Below are 19,812 nucleotides of genomic sequence, written 5' to 3' on the forward strand. Positions count from 1 at the left end.
AGAATGCAAGAAAAAGTACAGTTTTGTACCTACCATAAATGTAGATGTTCGAGGATTCCATTGCTGCAGTCCTGACTATTGGGTGGTCCCCAGTCGGCCAGAATACCAGAGTAGAAGGCTGGCGTCTGTCAGTCAGGGCGATTAGACTGACGCTGAGTCGTCCAGGGTACTAATGCGCATGACCGGCGTCATATCCTCAGTCTTTTCTTGCCCCAGATGTCAGAAGACCAAGGAGGGTAAATTGGACTGCAACAATGGAATCCTCGAACATCTACATTTATGTTCTTCGCCTTCTTCCATTGCTGCAGTCCTGACTATAGGTAGAATCCCAAGCAGAGGAGGGGAGGCTGGCAAATCATAAAGAAGTAGGAGCTGACAACATGCCTTGCAAAACAGCTGTGGCAAAACCAAAAATATCATAGTGCCCCCCCCTTAGAAATGCTGTTGAAGTGGCAGTAGCCTCTGCATAAAACGTAGGCAAATGAATAGTTTGGTTTAAAGCCACACTAGAAACCACCTTAGGCATAAAGGAAGGATTAGTACGTAATGATACCTGACAAGTATTTCAATTCAGCAGTAGCTGCAGGCTCAAGAAACTGCTTGAACAAATGATCGAAAACAAAGGTGGCTCACAATCATAGTGTCTCTTCCATTTTTCTGCGTACACTCTCCTTGTACTAGGTCTTCTAGCTTCCATAATCACATTTAAAACTTGTTGAGGAAGTTGAGACCTGTTGTGTTTCAACACAGAATATGCCAGGCTGTTAGATGAAGAGAATGAAGCTTGACATTGAGCAGATTCTGAGATAACAGAAATCTGGAGCTATCAAAATCATCCTTGGCCTGTCTTGTCTGACTTTTAATAGTACCTTTGGAAGAAGATTTGTGCAATACTTTGGCAGCTGGTGGTTTAGTGAGTCTCCCATAAAATCATTGCTTGCCTGCATAGAGGATAAGAATGTGTTCCCCTTGCTTGTTGATGTGACAGTTGTGTTGTCTGTTAGAATCAACACCTGCCCTGGAAAACATCTCCTTCATGTTGATATGTAGATGCTGTAGTCTGGCAGGCCACTTGTCTTGTATCCACTTCCGGTATCATTTGAATGACAGTGTCCAAATCCTGGCAGTGCTGTGTCCGGACTGATGAGATAGTTGATGGAAGTATGTATTCAGTCTCACACCCAGAAAGCACATGTCCTGAGAGGGTACTAGACTGGACTTAGATGCTGTAGAAGGTCTTCCTTTTCTTGAGCCAGAATCAGGCAGTCGTCCAAGTAAGGATAGATTTGAATTCCTTGAAGCCTAGCCAGAACTGTTGAATACTCTGGGCGCAGTAGATAAGCCAAGAGAATTTCCAGCGAACCGCAGATACTTCCTGCAACTTAGCAACATCTTGAACTTGGGAATGTCCAGATAAGTGTTGAGTCCGTGTTCCCCTTCTTTGGTACAAGGAACAGGCGAGAAAAATCCTAGGCCCCCTGTCTATACAGGACTGCTGGAATGGCCCCTATCTGAAGTAACGAATGATATCCAACACCCATTTGTCTTGAGTAATTAAATCGGTCTGTTTACTTAAAGGACTGACCGTCTGAGCAGGTGAACTCCTTGTCAGGCTCTAAAGAACCTTGCCCTGCCCCTACCACGTCTAGACCGACATCGTAAAATACTGGAAAGAAAAAAAAAAAAAAAAAAAAAAGCGAGTACTTTAGCAAACTCTGTTCGGTCTGTTCGAACGGTTCTGTTTCGGAAATTCAAAAAACAACAACCTGCACAAAAAAAAAAATGCTGCATGCATCGGCAAAAGAAAAGCAAGATATGACGGGTCATGCATGCGCGTAGTACCCTGATGTACTGGCGTCTAGCGCTTGCGACCTGACCCGCGCCAGCCTACTACTCTGGTATCGGCCGACGACTGGGACGCGGACTATACCCAATAGTCAGGACTGCAGCAATGGAAGACGAAGAACATCGCCACTATTGTTGGTGGGTCTTGATGCAGAGAAACCATTTGACAATGTAAGCTGGCAGTTTATGAGCAGGGCAATGGAAGCATTTGCATTCCCTGAAAAAAATACAAGGTTGATTAAAGCGGGTGGGTTCCCCCCTGATAATTTCCATCTGAACGGAGGAACCAGACAAGGGTGTCCTCCCCCTTGTTATTTACATTATATTTAGAACCACTGGCAAAAACAATAAGGGAAGAAATTCAAGGATATAAGTTGTATGGTAGTCAAGAAAAGCTGGCTCTATTGGCAGATGATATTTTATACCTGATAAAACCAGAAAAGGACATTTCAGTGTTGTGGAGCATTTTGAGACAGTTTCAATTCTTTTTGGCAGACCACATTAATGAAGCTAAACAAAGGCAATACCTGTAAGTTACGTACCCCACACACAAATTGGTTCAATAATATCCATATTTATGGGGACATAAGAAGTACTTTGGAGTATGGATTAAAAATTATTCTGGTGTTGTAGCCAAGGATATTTGGGAAGAGACTAAAAAGATAATACAAAATGGAGAAATTGGATGTTTTGTTTAATGGATAAGATACAAGCAGTTAAAAGTTTTTCAGTCCCTTCAATTTTATACACAGATCAGACATTTTTATCAACCTGAATAAAACTTGCAGATAGTAATTATTATTAAAGAGAGCTGAAGGATTTTATCTGGTAGGGGAAGATGGCATGAGTAAAGTGGGATAAAGCGGATTCTTCCAAAAGAACAAGGAAGCTTGGGGTTACCTTATTTGAATGGGTATTTCAGAGTTGCACAGTTAAGGCTCCTATACATAGCACAACCAGAAACCTATAATTCAGAGTGGAAAGGGATGATGATGAAACGGGGGAAGCTCAAAAAACAAGACAAAACTGGGATTTTGGATGCAGATCCTCAAGGAGAACAGTAACCATATATAAAATCATAGGAAGTTACTAGGCTATTAGCCCTGAGGCCCTTGTAAGCCTAGCCAACAATTTAGCTCATGTTTAGACATATCAGCACTCAAAGTCCCTGTCCAGCAGAGACACAGGTGGAATCCCAGGGGTGTATTTTCTGTTTCCCATCCAGTTTGCGCTTGAAAAGGAATAATTCGGTACTCTGCTTGACGTGGAGAGGGTGTCTATTCCACAAATGAGGGAGTCTCTGGGACACAAATCTGTTCTGCCAACAAGTCCTAATGATGCCACAGACTAGGCTGAGGTCACACGTGCGGGTTATTAGAGTGGAGCTTGACTTGCGTATATGCAGCAGTCCCATCAAGGCTGGGTCTGAGATTGCTTTGTATGCTAGACAGAGGTCACCTCTGAGGATTCTATATGAAACTGAGTAGAGGGACAGGGCTTTTAAGCCCATCTGTGTAAGGTAGATGTTTGAGGCCCTGGATTCTTCTGGTAAGGAACCTCTGTGGTCTCTCCAGCTGCTGCATGTGTTTTGTGAGGTACATGCTAAAGGCGGCATTGTACTCAATAAGTGCCCATATAAGGAAAGAATACAGGGATGTTATGACCTCCTTGTCCCTTGATGAGATACCCTTACTTATGAGGTGGGCCATGTAGAAAGCTCTCCGTACAATGCAAGCAACATGGTGGTCAAACGTCAGGCTGCTATCAACCTGGGTGTCCAAATCTCTAATGACTTTTGTGCTTAGGACGATGTTATTAATCTGATATATGGGGACATTTGCTCTCCCCAAAGGGGATGATGACGCATTTTTTGGCATTCAGCTTGAGACCATGTTTCTGGCACCAGTCATTTGTTTAGGTGAGACCCTCGGAGGACATCCACATTACTTGGGGAATTGATGGCCTCACCCAGCTTGCAGTCATCTACAAACTTGGTCAGCCATAGCCCACTAGTTTTGGCTTGCACCTCAGAGAAGTATATCCCAAATAATACAGGCCCCAAGACTGATCCCTGGGGTACAACCATTCATTACTGGTATGCTCGAGGTGGCTTCCCCTATTTTGATTAAGTGGGTTTTATCAGTGGGCAAGCTTGCTACCCATCTGATAAATTATGGATTGATGACTAGTTGAGAGTTCATCTATTATGCCCGAGTGGGGAATAGTGTTGAAGGCTTTGGCCAGGTCAATGTAGGCGGTGTGCAAAGTCTTCCCCTTGTCCACGGCTTTGGTGACTGTCTCAAAGAAGTTGACTAGATTTAAAAGACATGACCTCCCCCTGACAAAGCCAAAGTGTGTGGGGTCGAGTGTTTGGAGGTTACTGATGTCCTTGTAAATGAGGTCCATGATAATTTGGTCCATGGCCTTGCAGATCATATGTTAGGCTGATGGGTCTATAATTTCCTGGATCGGTGGACGCTCCACCTTTGTGTAAAAGGATGACAGTAGCTGCCCTCCATTTGGCTGGGACAAAGACGGTACTCAGGCTTTGGTTGAAGAGGGTGCCTAATGGTGCTGCAAGTTCATGCTCGAGTTCATGTAGGATGCAGCCTGGGATGTTATCGGGTCCCATGGAGGCTGTATTTTTTGTCTCTGAGATGGCAGTGATGACCTGTTCCCCAGTACCTGCCCCCCCCCCTATCTGTAGGGATGTCCTGATTTACTGATGGGGGGAACAGAGGTATGAAGTTTTCGCTTAATCTGTCAGCTAGTAGGTTGGCTATATCTACAGCATTTGTGTATGTGGTGTCCTTGACTACCAGTTCTGAACAGATCTGGGTGCTTCCTTTGAGATTGCAGACATATGTGAAGAAGGCCTTTTGATGGTCTCCAGTAGATGTGGCCAATTTGGACTCAAAGTTGGCTTTAGAGGATTTCACTAGTGCTCTTATTTGCTTCTTCAGGTTAAGGAGAAATTGCTTCCATTTGTGCAGCTGCTCCTTCTTGGTCCTAGACAGTATTTTTTTTCCTTCTGTTACATATCGCAGATGTCCACCAGACAGGTTTACTCTTCTTTGAGGAGAATGATTTTGTCCTGTCAGGTATTCCTGACAACATGCATCTATACAAGTGCTCATATAGTATTTTAGTGTAGATTTGGACACTGGCACCAGTTCCAACAGAAGGGAAGGGGGCTGTGAAGCTGTTTATACCATCCCTCAGGAGGTTGTAATCAGCTTTAGAGACGTTTTTTTTGTTTGACGCTAGCTAGAGGGGGGTCAGGGGAAATGCTAACTTCGAAAGTAACCACTTTATGGTTTCTCTTACCAGGCAGGATGATACTGTATGGGGTGCTGCAGTGGTTACTCATGTCAGTTACTACCAAGTCCAAGATATTATCACCTCTTGTGGGGGTACTGACTAGCTGTTCCAAGGCATTTGCATTGATAAAAATCTAGGAATCTCTGGGCATTTGCATTCTGGCATGAGTAGTTTTTCCAATCTATGGTTGGGTAGTTAAAGTCGCCCAGAATTAGGGTAAAAGGTTGATTCTTGATAGATTTGAAGAGGTCCAGATAGGTGGAGTGGGCATAGAGTCAAATTTGGGGGTCTGTAGCTAGCCATGATTTGAATGGGGTCTTGTCAATGGTTAACTGCACCTGGAGGGTCTCCTGTGCGTCAATGTTTGACAAGCCTGGAGAGGAGTCATATATATTGAAACTCCACCTCCTTTGGCTTTGCTGCCCACAGTTTGGGGTCTGAATGATCGATAGGATGAGTAACCAGGTAAAGCTGGGGTGGTCTCTGCAGCTTTGAACCAGGTTTCTGTGGCTGCACAAATGTCAGCATCTTCCAGGGTTAAGAATGCTTGCATTGAGTGCAGTTTCATGTTTAGACTCCTAGCATTTAGTTAGCAGCATGACCTTTAATTTGCATTTTGTTGAAATTTTTATGTTGGTTTTATCAACGTCAGTATTTTTCCTACAAAAGGAATTATGGGGGAGGCAAGGGTCTTTGCCAGAAGCCTGAAGCCCACGTGAGACAGATGCAGGCCATGTCTAGGAAAGCATCGTGGTCTGTCATTCATACCTTCCCAGGCTGTCAAGCACTGGATCACCCTGGAACGACACCAGAAACTAAGCCAATTGTTAAAGTCAATCATTTTCTGTTTGTATTGCAGTATCATTCTGGGTGACGGTAGAATGCTGCTCACGGCTAGGGTCATACCTACCTAGGATACATATTCAGCAAACTCAATCATGTCTCTTCATACAGTCCAAGGAGATATGTCTCTAGTCGTTCAACCCAACATGGACTATGTTGAGAAACTCTAGTGCGTGTGCGATACGGCAGATTCTGGCACCTGACAGACAACTAACTATGACTTTCTCCTTATCCACCCTGGTGAGAGGCACATCTATGTCTCTCACAATGGAGACTCCTATGACTAATATGTTGGGTTTATGCTTAGGCCTTTTTGTGTTACAAGACACTGGTGTGTGAACTATGCATGCTTTATGGTGTGGAGGGCTGTGGAGTTTGTGTGCGTTTTTGCCTCTGAGGTCTCCTTTGTTTGGGTATGTTTTTGGTGAGAACCTCCACATATGTGGGTGTGTGTTGTGTAGTTGTGGGTGGTGTTTGAGGTGTAGTGATTGTGTTGATAACCTTCTCAGTGCCAGATATACTGGCTTGTGAGGGAGAGAGCATAGATTCTAGGTTCTTAATGCAACTGCATCTCTTACAAATTGTTGTTCACACGTGGTAATTGTAGATGGTTGTTTGTGTACATGAGCTAGTTGCTACACTGTCTCAAGATGCCCATATCAACCAGGCTGGCAGGTAGAAGCTGTAGGAAAATGTCCATCCACATTTGTCAGAATATGAGGGAAAGAGGCCAGGGAGAGCTAGGAGGCCTAAAGACCAAGTGCTTAAACTAAAACTAAGAGGCTTAGAATAACACAATTTAAACAGGCTAAAAAACAAGCAGTAATAAATGCAGTAGAAAAAAGATTCAACTGAACACTTTAGAGAAAAAGTAGCTGAAAAAGCAAAAGCAAGATGCAGTAATAGAGTAGGAAAGACGTACTGTAAAAGCAGCTGAGCATTTTTTTGTAGAGTGGGAAGAGAGAAAGGAGAAACAGAAGATAATTCAAGGTTAAGAAACTAAGGGGGTTGGCCTTCCCAAATGTTCTTTCTGTATTAAGTAGAATGAGCTAATGAGACTGGACTGGGAGAAGTGTCCCAGATCAAATTTACAGTAGGGATGGGCAACTGCAAAGCAACCAAGTTTAAGAACAAGACAACAATAAGGAGGGAGGGTTGGTGGGCGGGGAACTATGCTACAGCTACTAGCTACACTGTCTTCGGTAGAAAGCACTACAGAAATGTTTATCACAATAGAAAAACAGCAGTGAGACACTAAATTAAAGTTTTAAACAGAAAAATGAGCAAGGAGACACTAGAGAATACTTTTATAACTGCAAACAAATCAGTTATATGATACACTCCTTGGCAGGGAAATCAGAACAGATGCTTAACAAATGGAGAAACTTTCCAATTAATACCTTTCACACAGTGAAACTTAGCTAAAAAAGCTTTACAAAAAGTGAGGCAGACAACTGCAGTACAACAGTGCAGATTAGTTTATAGCAATAAAATACAGTAAAAAGTAGGCAGCAGACAATACAAAGTGCAATAAATGGTAAGAATAAGCAATAACTAGTAAAAAAATAAGCAAGAAAACAGGATACTTATTGTTATATATCACAGAACAGAGCTGTGGACAGTGCCCCTCCTCCATTTAGCTCAATGTAGGAAAGAAAAAAAAAAAACAGAACATTACATTCATAAGGTAGCAGGAAGTACTCCAAGAGCTAACCCAACACAGGAATGGAGAAAGGAGATTCTGCCAAAAGGGATGACTGCAATTAAGGATACAGACAATATGCAAGAGGGGGCTGGAATTTATTGGAGAAAACTGGCAAAAGAACCAAGGTACTGGGATCAAATAATTAGAGAGGGAAAGGTAACAGAATGGGAAGAGGGCAAGAAATATTTGGACTGCAGGCTAGAGAATGCCCTCCCATTCAAGGATTGATATTAGAGTACATGCAAAGAGAAAGATACAGGGGGATCCTAAGTGAAAGGCCAGCACTGGTAGAGATTTTAGCAGAAACTGAAACAGATGCTGCTGTTACAAAAGGAAATTAGTAGGGCATACAAAATATTGCATGATAACTATAGTAATCAATCAGAGATTAGAAAGGATTGGGAAAAGATCTCCCAAATATGCAACAAAGTCTAGAATATTTAGGATCTTTGCTTGGAAGTGTATACATAGGTATTTTTATACCCCAAGTAGACCCCAAAGATTCTTTCCTCAGGTGGACAGCAAATGCTGGATGTGTGAAGGGGAAGAAAGAAGTAATCGGAAACATATTTTCTGGGAGTGTACTGAGTTGGCAGACTTTAAGGATTCCCTGCAGACTACTCTGTCACAAATACTGGTCAGCAAATTGATGTAACTAAGGAAATTATTTTTTGAGCTGGGATATAGAATCAGAACAGTCTAGACTTAGTAAGACTTTGCTGGGACTAATTATGGTGGCTGCCAAATAAGCAATTATCAAAGTCTAAACCAACAATACTAGAAACAGTGAATATAGTAACAGAGATAAAATAACTGGAATTGGGATCTTAAGAAAAGGGTAGGAGCAAATTACATAGAAAGAATGGGAACTGTGGGAACAATACATGCACAGGATAAGGTTTAAAAGAAGGCAGGAATTGAATGAGCTATGTAATGTTTGACTGAATGACTGGATAGATAAGTGATGTACAATGCTTGCAACTAAACTTATGTCACAACATGGTTTGTGACATATAATGTTTGCAACTAAAATTATGTCAACATTGCTTGTTTTCATTTATATAAATGTAGGATTGCCTATGCCATAAGTGATAATTTAATAAACATGTTTCTTGTTAAAAAAAAAAAAAAAAAAAAAAGTTAATTTTCACATACCAATCAGGACGCTCTTCATCCAGTTATTGAAGTTGCGAAGATAGAAGATACGACTTTGACTGCGTTCCTGCAAACCAACTTCTTGGAGTTTGTTATAATGTGTGGCTACTTTTGAACCGTGGCCTTCCTCTAAATGCTAGAATCACAAAGGGATATTAGTACAAGACATAAATATGGAAAGATAATACATCAAGCCAAATACAAAGAAAAATTATGTAAAACATGGCAAGTGTAGCAGATACAAGTAGCAGATACAAATTGGCCAATAAGCAAAAATGCCTTCTTTAATATGGTTCCACTGCTCTCCTTTATGGTACTTCCCATAAGTCCTGTTGATCTACCATATTGCTACATAGTACTGCTGCCCTAGCTGGCTACGAGAGCTTCATTTTAGACTCCCATCCTGGATAATCTTGGCATTACCTAAGAAAGTAGGCTGACCTTATCTGAGAGACTCAGAACATCTGAGTAGTACGGGTACATACACCAATTGTGCCTGCAAAAGGTACTCCAAAGTCCTGTGACTTTTGGCAACTGCAGAGTGGGAGAGCACAGAAGTTCAGTTTAAGTTTCAGAGATTAAATGTGTGATGATGTGTTATACACATAACATCCACTCACCTCCGAGAAATGTCAGCACCAGGTCCACAACTCACACCACATGGCTATACACAGAGAACTTTATCTGCACCCTCCCTTCCACAAAAAGAAAGGGAGAGCTAAAGTGACAAAAGTAGGACATAAAGTTAGCATATTACATGTACCAAAGCGAACACAGGGTGATTTTCAATAATCTGTGGGAATATTACCAGCATGTTCCTGTTACAACTGGCAGGAGTTTTGCTTAACTGGAGGGGGGGGCTGCTAATCCAACTTCTCTGAGCACCATTTTCCTTGCAGTGAAGTAGGACTAAACCTTATCCCTATATTACTGAGGGGTGAATCATTTGAAGGATAAGCACTTTATGGAAAAAAACAAAAATGCTTTACATTGCACTCTACTGTTAAGCAGTAAAGGCAGTGCCAGAGAAGGTCTTTGCTGATGATAGCGAAGGTTTAAGCATTTTTTTGCACCATAGATAAGTGGTCTAAAACAAACTCAAAATCCAAAATGTGCAAGCAGAAGAAAAAAAAGGAGTACTGGGAGATGCAAGCAATTCTGAGTGAAGGAGCCGAGTACTAAACTGTAAAGTAAAGTGACCCGTATAAATCTAAGAGGATACCTCCACTGCAAAAGGCTTTTGAAAGTCAGATCCTCTCGGTTTCCTTATTATCCTAGCAGTCCTACTGCATGCTTTTTCTAGCATTGCTCTGGGTCCTTTCTATATAAAGGCTCCAAAACAGCATAGATTGCCTCAGAAGTCACCTAATCAGCATCTGACAGAAGGGTACATTATGCATGGATATCTGCAGTCTACTCCCTAATTACGTGCTCCAGAATTTGCTTTGCTTTTGCTGCCACCTCTCATTCAATGCTTATTTCAGACTTTCCAAAAACAGCTGCCTACTAGGTACTTTTCTAGCACTGGAATTTAAGTCAGATTCTCTAATATATATTATACTAATGTACTACCATTCACTAGGTGCAGAAGCAAGCATTTGGAAGACCTATAGTAAATGTCATACACCAGCTTTTTTAGACTGTTTTTCAGGTTGCCCTCAAGCTATTACTACCCCCAAGCATCGATTCTCAGAAAAGGTAATCCCATTTTCCATGTGAGGTCAAATACATAAAAGCAAAACCCACTACATAATATTGTGGGACACCAGATGTGTCCTTCCTTCCCCTCAGACAGACCGGCCACCACCTTCTGATCCTCCCTTTTACTTAACTACCCTTGCCACCCATTTGCATAGCTTTTTCATCTTTGAAAGAGTTTATGGTGCAAGAAACGTAAGTGCTGATGCTCCAGTATTGGTGTAACTGTCAAAGGCATATGCAATTATCAGACATGCTACTTTTTTCACCCTTCATCTGCACTCAGTGTGCTTCTTGTAGGTCAGTACTAGCCAGATCTATTGCCCATGCACTCCTGCATAACTGGAACTGAAAAATGGATACTACTCCAAAAAGATGAAAGTAGCTACTGTGCAGGAACATTATGGGGCTTATATAACAGCAGTGACATATCTGACAACAGCAGATATTTAACTTGCACTAGAATCCCTGGTACATTTCTTGCACAGGCAATGAAGTTGATTTTTATGCAGGATTGTTTGGGTGAGTTCTGTCTAGTTAGTTCTACCATAATCTTTATGATTTGTTTCTTTACTACCTTCTAAGGAAAGTCTACAGGCAAGGGTGAACTGTTTCTTGCCCTGGGTACATCAACAGGGATGGCTCAAACGTTACTACACTTTCAATCTCTGTGCAACTCAAGTCTGGATGACTATGCTTATTTTCTGGCTATATATTAGGAAGCTTTAAAGTATACTCTTATGAGTAAAAGGACAAACAGATGTAAAGTTATGTTCATTATTAGCATAACAAAAAGCATATTGATTAAGAATATAAACCATGTCTTTTGAATAACTATATGAAATGTAACTTAAGAAGCACTTACTATTCTCTTTGCGTTAGCTGCCTCATCATCTTCTTCATACTTTCTCTTAACAGAAAAAGTTTGACCTTCATGAAAGCTCCTCTTTCGTTTTAGAATATAGGGTTTACAGTCACCTCCGCTGTCGGGTTTACAGTCACCTCCGCTGTCGGGTTTACAGCCACCTCCGCTGTCGGGTTTACAGTCACCTCCGCTGTCTGATGCAGTTGTTTCTGAAGTCCTTATAGGCAGATGCTCTGTTGCTACAGACCCACCATAACTTGCACTTTGAATGGTCTCAGACGAATCACTCATATTTGCCCAATTCAGGACCTCAGACTACGTAAATTGTTTACTCTCTGCTCCAGAAAAGTCAGGTTCTCTATATCTTGACAAGATCCTCAGGACAATCTATAATACACAAAATATAAACAATTAAACAGTGCACAACTTTTACGCTTAAATTAAAAAAAATATTTAGGTAAAACTACAAGATTCTTACTGAACTCTGTTTATGCATGTCTTTCAAAAACTAAAGATTTATAAAAAAAAAAAAAAAAAATCAAATGCTATCACAGCTGAACACATTTTGAACACATTTCTCACACATGCTTACTGAATGAAAGGTAGAAGAGGGAACAATTCTACTTCAGAAATAAGGTTAACGTTTGACAGAACACACACCTATTGTGGGAAGGTGTCAAAGTACAAGTCACAGCAGAAAATCTAGAACTGTGCATCAGAGGGTATTTACTTACATTTGAATTTCTCAAAGACCAATGCCAATGGCCCAAAAGACCCCAGTGCATTCCAGGAAATGTTGTGCAGGACTGACAAAACCAGTGCATCTTAAACATTTTGAGAATCTAATGTCCTGAGGGAGGATCTGGCACACTGATATGACAGCAGCTGAATATATACATTTAATATGGAATGACTGCTAGGAATAGATTGTTTAACACTAACACATTAGGCACCAGTTTGCTACAATGGCTTCCACCACAGAGGATGTCCACATTCTGCTGTGCTAAAGATTATAGGAGCAAATTTATTCATGTTGTGAGTCAGCAGGAGTGTAAAAAGATCTCAATCTTTCAGTCATCTTGACATCAATGTCAACACACTCCAGAAACATAGTACTACTAATATGTTAAGACAAACAATTAATTTTGTCATATTAAAAAAATGGCTCTTGTAAATGTTGTAGCATATAAAAATGTATGGAAAGGAAACACATGCCAAACAAGTGCAAAATTGATTTCAGTGAAGAGAGAACTAAACAGCTGAAAAGGAAACAAAATATGTTCCTTAAATGTGCAAACATCTAAATTGGCTAGATGCATTATTTGATTTGTACATTAGCTTTTTGAACTGATCCACACAACCCACAGGCCCTGTAAATACACACACGCGCGCTAAAAATACTATGAGAACAGGAACAGTATCATCCAGTTTTGAATACAGACAGGAAGGACTACCTCAGACTCAAAATCATGTGCAGTTGCTTTCAGCGCTTACCTTTAGCTTGAAGCACTGCTACAACAGAGTTGTACACGCCTCAACTACAGTAAACATCTCAACTTTCTTCCACTTCTTATTTTCTGTTTTGGTTTAATTTTCCTTCACAAAAGTTTTCATGCCCATGGTCAATGATGGCAGTATTTCCTGATTTTTGCCCCATTACTCGTCATGTTCATACTATAACAATCGGGTCTAACCTACACTTCCTCCTCTTGCTTGGCAGTATGAGAACAGACAGATTGCTGCTTTTCCAAGGAACTTTTTTGCTTTCTAAATGTTACTCAAGCACAGTAAGGAAGCAGCAGTTCAACCAAGTAAATATATTATACAACACTGACTTTCATATGCAGAATTTCTTTGATGAACAATTCTGGACAAAGCACCAAAATCAAGGACAGATTCTAAATATTGCTCTTATGGACTTAGGATTTGCATTAGCATCTGAAGGAATGAAGTTTGAAAGTCAATGGTCTATCATTATTTAATGATTGCAATCATTGATGATTTGCAAGAAACAAAAGTTTTACCTAGTCTGCCAGCTGAAAGAATGCAAGCTTCTGACCTCGACATAATGTCAGTACGTCAATGAGAAAACTATAATTCCAATGTGGGACACAGCCAGAAATGACAAATTAGAGCAAATAATGAGGGCACAGTACCCTGGGACAGAAACGGAAGAAATGCTAGAAACTGTAAATTAACTCATTAACCCCAGAGTACCTTCTCATGGTGCCTCTATGCTTAACACAGAGCGCACCATGAGAAGATACTAATTGCCAGCTGTTAACCCCGAGTGCCTTCCACAAGCGTGGGAAACTGCAGTGCAAACTGTAGTTGAGCTTAATGTAAAACACGCTGAAATTGTAACTGAACTTGTAATTTACCTTATGTAGTTGCAATTCAGCGTGTATTTACATTAAGGTCACATTAAACTTTTCATAGAAAATCTGCTTAAAAACTTGTTGATAAAGCAAGTGGTGGCAGCCAATTGGATTCTTGCACTCCAAGCCACCACTTGCGTAACACCTCCACCCCCTGCCTAATTTCTTTTTTTTTTTTTTCGTGAGCTGTCCGTTTATAATTTAGCATCAAAGTGAGCAAACCAAGCACAATACTGTCAGTGCTTTAGTTTGAACAAGGTTGGTAAGTTGTTGCAAAACCTGGTGGTGTTAACTTTTTTAATTAAATTAGAGTAATGTGTATTTTTTAGTCCCTCCGTTATTTTGCCTTTGTCCATAATTACTGAGCAAAGAAGCTGATAAGTTATGCAGCTGAACACCCGTTCTGTCAAAATGTTTTCATGTTGTTTTGTTATTTTAGCCACAAAGGTGGCTAAAAGTGTGTGCATCTCGTATGTTTATGTTTGTCGTGTATGTTTAACTCGTATGTCACTTTAGTGACGTGCAAAAAATATGCAGTTGCTTTAAAACAGTCTCCATCTCGTGCCTATTTTTGCATCAACACATGCGAATGTGCAAAATGGACTTCTTTCACTTAGAAATCCTTCAAGAAATGCAAGTAAGGGAATCCTGTAACAGCATATTCTGTAAGTAACATCTTGGCCTGGGTCAAGGTTGAAAATTGCCCAAGGAGTAGTCTGCCTACCCAATTAACATGCATCAGTTAAATCGTGTCCATAGTAGCAGTAATTTTGCCTGCTGATAAACAGCAGTTTACCTACTTATGATTAGTTGCTTACCACAATTAAAACAAGCAAATGTCTGCTAAATGTCATTGTTGAGTTACTAATTAAAGTTGAATATGAAACTAGACGTAAAACATCAGCATGGTGGACATTGCTTCATTTTCTTTCAACAAAGCAAGCACCAGCTGTTGGTGTGTAGATGATTGCAGGCCCAGCAATCTTTTGACGGTTACAGACTGTTTGCATTTATAGAGAAGGTATCTGGTTTTACGAACCGCTGAGAAATGAGGACTTACGGAAACTAAACATTTCAGTTGGATTAGAGATTCGCCGGGCCCTCTCGGTGATTGGTAAAATCGGCAAATGGTTTGACTGTATAGCAAGCTGCTGTTAGAAGGCTAACAAGGTCACATAGACAAAACTTGCTTTGAATAATAGTTCAGACGTTATGTGGTTTAGCAGTGTGGCAGTTGTCTCAATGTTCTTCTAGCCGCTGTTGATAAAAGAAGCGAATACTCTAAGCCATTGCTGTGAGGTTTGTTTTTCATAACTGTAAAATCTGTTATCATAAAAATTATTTGTAGTAGTTTTTGAGCTGCAGTAATTGGTCTTCATACTGCCGGTAGTAGACTCCATCCATGTAACTGAGCGTAGGGGTAATTTTAACATTCTTAACCTTCCTTGACCAAAATGTCTTTAAAAAGTTATAAAATGCCTTTTGTAAGATAAATCTACAGTAGTAAGATGGGTCTGAAGGATCTCTACAAGCCTTTGCAATCATAGGAGAACCTGAAAGAGCTGTCAAATAAAAGGTAAAAATATGCATTACGAAAGACTTTGAGGTAAAAGGAACTTGTAAACTTCTACAGGAAGTCCATATTGCTTGGTTTGAGACTTGATCAAATCCTGCATCTCTTTAGTGAAAAATAGAGCTGGTAGAATGATATGCTGTTGTGCAGACATACTCCGTATAACCACTTTATGTAAACCTAAAACTTTAACTTCTGAGTAGTAGTTACTTATTTACTACTGAGAGATGTTTCAAAATGGTGTACATCCAAATTAGCAGAGCTCTTTATAACAGTTTTGAACCTGGTCATATGACTGCCTTGGAATGGAAATCAGGACACCTGTCCTTAAAGGGAAAAGTTATAGTGAGGCATTTATTATCAGAGGTATGAATACTGATTTTTTTAAATGCACTTCTATATTCGAAGAAGAGGGTGATAATCTCAGAAGCAATATTTTATGATGCTGTTTTATATGTTTATTTGTTTTAGCTTTAATTTAGGATGCAGTTCAAGTTTTCAGAGTATAAGATAAAGGTCATATGAGAAGACGTAGCTGTTCTGATCCTGTCCATTAATATCTTCCTGATGCAGTGTTTCGGGGACTTATTTTCAAATGGGCATAAACAGATGTGGAGTACAGGTAACTGGCAGTGTAAATGGTCAGCTTCTCATGTAATCAAGCTTGCTAGCATTTTGGTTTATTTTGTATTTGATATCTAAATGGATATGTGTGAAGTATACACAAAGTATGGCAATGAATCAACACACTCATCTTTAAACAACCCAGGTGAATATTCAGACATTAAAGAATTTCTGTTGACTAAGTTTTTAGCAGACCTTTAAATTTAATTATATTTATTAAATATCTCATCATATTTATAGCATTAATTGTTGTACAAACTGTACTAATATCCCGTATCTATGCAGCACTCGGGTATATCATTCTCTATTTTTATCAACAAAGCATATACTGTAAAACAGAAATGTAAAATATTCTTCTGTACCCAAAAGATCTGGGGGAAGGCAATAACAGAGACAAGCAAGAGATGTTGCAAAGACATACTTAAGACGTAATGTCTGTGTGTTATTTTTGAGACTTTTTGACTCAAAATAATTTAGCCAGGCCAGTGACACCAGTCTCACTGGAGAAATCTGGCTACATTTTGGATCTGAAGGGCAGGGCTATATGTTTGATAGCAGGAAATCATTTTTTCCCTTTTACCATGGTGACTGTGTTGTGGTTTATTGGTTGCATTTTTTTATATTTTGTCCATGTTCTTTTGTGCCATTAGAGGTTTACTAACATTGTCAATGTCATTGTACATCCACAGTTTGTGGTGACCCAGGAGCAATGTCTGGAAAAGCAAATCGTTCAAAGTCAAACCGGGAAAAGAGGGGATGACTGAATCAAATGCTAGACCACAGGAACTATAGTGCGTAACTCTAACTCTCCGTTCCAGACACAAAACTATGAAAAGTGGGTTGTTTTGCTGTATTCAGTATTTATTGCAAATGTATTTTTATGCATCTATAAAATTGACTGACAGAAAAAAAATTGATATCGACCTTCGCTTATACAATATATTTATTTTCTAGCCAATCAGGCGATACTCTTAGTTCCAAATTTTACTGCGGTTTACATATACCAGACAACAAATGACATGCCTCCCATCCCTGATTTTGCGGAACATCTCTGAGTCTGCCTCATATTTTGGCCTGTCCCTCAATATTTTTGATTTGCTGGTAAATCACTGAGGATTACAGTCAGGCAATAATGACAAACTTTAGTTTCATACTTTTTTTTTTTCTGGTGATCTTTTTGGTAGAAATCTCTGCGGACTATCTAGCTGCATGGTGGTGGGAAAGATGCATAGTAAAAGAGGCATCATATTCTATAATTGATCTGATTAAGGTTGAGTATAGAAGAATGCTAACTTCTTTTGTCCTGGATAATATTCTTTAACTGATTAGCAAAGTCACCATCCATCATAAAAAGTAACTAGTGAACACTATCTACCAAAAAGTATTACAATAACCAAATAAAGGTGAACATTATTTGTTTGGTTATACGTGTACTCTTGGTAGATAGTGTTTACTAGTTAATTTTCATAGCAGATGGTGGTATTTACTTTTGCTTGGTTCTTGGCTTACATTTTAGAAGATACTTTGTGATTTTCCGTGTTTCTTTCTTTTGTATTACGAGTGGAACTGGACAATCACTATTGAAGAGTAAACCTGCCTGGTGAATATCTGCAATACATAAAAATTGCTGTCCAGAACCAAGACGGAGCAGTTGCCCAATTGGAAGCAATCTCTCCTTAGCCTGAACAAGCAAATAAGAGCACCAGTGAAATGTTGTAAAGCCAACTTCAAGTCCATATTGGCCACATCTGCTAGAGACCATCAAGTAATTAGGGACCTGGGGACCCAAGCTGATAGCAATCTCTCATTCGACAACCACTTGGCCAAAGTGGTTAGAAAAACATTTTATATAGCCCACCTAATCATGAAGGGATTCACATCTAGATCAGGGGAGGTCATCGTGCCTCTTTACTCATCCCTCATCAGGCCCATAATTGAGTACAATGCCCCTTTTGGGATGTACCTTACCAGACACCTGCAGCAACTGGAAAGACCCCAAAAGTACCGTACCAATAGTTCAAAGGGCTCAAACAAATGCCATATACTGCCCGGTTAAAGAAACTCCAGCTCTACTCAGTGGCATACCGCCTGCTCAGAGGCGATCTGTGCCTGACGTATAAATCCATGTCCAACCCGGAATTAATGGACATGCTGCACCTCAGAAAATCCAAATCCCATCGAGCTACGCGCTCGAGAGACTTGAACCTCAGCACTGAAATAAATAGAACTTGCTGGAGGGACAGATTCATAACCCAGAGGCTCCCTTCACTCTGGAATAAAATCCCAGTCCAGGTTAGGCAGAGTCCCTCATTGACTCTCTTCAAGAGGAATCTTGATGAGTGGATGGGAGATCGTAGATTTAACCCGGGTATCACTTCTGTGTCACTATTAGACAGAGGCACAGTGTACTAACCTCGAAAAAGGGCATAGCAAAATTCATTTAAAATGGGTGGCGAAAGCCAAACACACTCTGGCTAGGCTTGTAAATGCCCTAGGGCAGATAGCCTAGTATGAACCTATGAACCTACAAGGCCTTCTTTACATGTCCACAATCTCAAAGGAAGCACCCATATCTGTTCAGAACTGGTGGTCAAGGACACCACATATACAACTGCTGTATATGTAGCCAATGTAATGGCTGACAGATTCAGTGAAAACTTCTCTCCTCTGTCCCCTAACAGTAAATCAGGACATTTCCAGTACCTGCCCCCACCCCTTATCTCTAGGGAACAGGTCATCACTTCCCTTCTGGCTTTAACATTTGTGACAGTTTCAGTAAGAGGAAGGCATGGATCAACCAGATAGTTTAAATATGTCTGACTTTATCTGCATGTCTGATTCATGTGGACAGTTTGGGTGAGAGGGCTTAGCGAGACATATGGTATTACTGACTATACTAACTGCAGCATCGATCAACTAGATATTTTGAACATTTCTTCATTTGTCATTGATGTGTTTGATTCTAATCACAGAGATGGTACAGGGAGATAAATGTTATTACTACTGCACTAATTATTACATCGATCAAACAGCTCGTTTAAATATTTGTGTGAATATTTTAACCAGTGGGATGAGTCAGAGAGATAAATGTTGTTATTTTTACACTAATTATGGCATGGAGCAACTATATATCTTGGACAATATTTCTGGCTATTCTATGATTTAGGTTATACTGAAAGATGGTAATGAATCAGCCTTACCTTACAGCTGCACCAGGAATGTAATAAATGTCTGCTCAGGTGACAAATGTTTTGTTTTGGCCGTTGTACATTCTTGGACAAAAGGGGTCTCGTGGCAACTGTTTCATTTGAGTGCTTGTGCATACTTGGACACACTACTGCAGGGGTCACGTGGCAAATGTTTCATTTTAGAACTTGTGTATACTCGGATAAACTAATGAAGGGGTCATTGTGGGGAACGTTTCATTTGGTTCTTGTGCATAATGCTCTGTTACTTTATTCAGAGTTCTTCTAACCTGATCACAGTTATGTTACTATCTGCAGTATTTTGAAAGTGTTGCTCAGGCCAGAAATCACTGTATGCATTAGTAGGCCAACATGCATGATTACAAATAAGGATTTTTTATACAATACATTTTTACAGTTCAGATGAATACTGTCCTATTTATACCACAATCAAGGTTTAAGTCTTTAGAATTGGTAGTTGTGATGCTCTGTGTTTTGTGCATCTGTCAAAAGTATGAAGTGTTCTTTTACTGATGAACCTCTGTCGATGTTTCACTTGTTGGATATGCCTGGTTATAGGGGGCATTGTACTTGATTGGTCTGAGGAATGCTGAATAAAG

General features: G+C 40.1%; 1 protein-coding gene across 2 annotated transcripts in view; it reads right to left on the reverse strand.

Moving 5' to 3' along the window:
* RNMT (RNA guanine-7 methyltransferase) overlaps window positions 1-19,812 on the reverse strand; it is a 638,341-nt gene that overhangs the window by 523,688 nt on the left and 94,841 nt on the right. For both annotated transcript variants that reach the window (XM_044067181.1, XM_044067182.1), the window contains exons 2-3: window positions 11,433-11,819; window positions 8,870-9,005 (exon numbers count right to left, since the gene is read on the reverse strand). In XM_044067181.1, coding sequence (XP_043923116.1) covers window positions 8,870-9,005; window positions 11,433-11,723 — 427 coding nt within the window. In that variant the 5' untranslated portion in view covers window positions 11,724-11,819. The remainder of the gene's footprint in view (window positions 1-8,869; window positions 9,006-11,432; window positions 11,820-19,812) is intronic.

Source organism: Protopterus annectens, chromosome 3.part1, assembly GCF_019279795.1.
Source record: "Protopterus annectens isolate FY-2018-M chromosome 3.part1, PAN1.0, whole genome shotgun sequence".
NCBI lineage: Eukaryota > Metazoa > Chordata > Ceratodontiformes > Protopteridae > Protopterus > Protopterus annectens.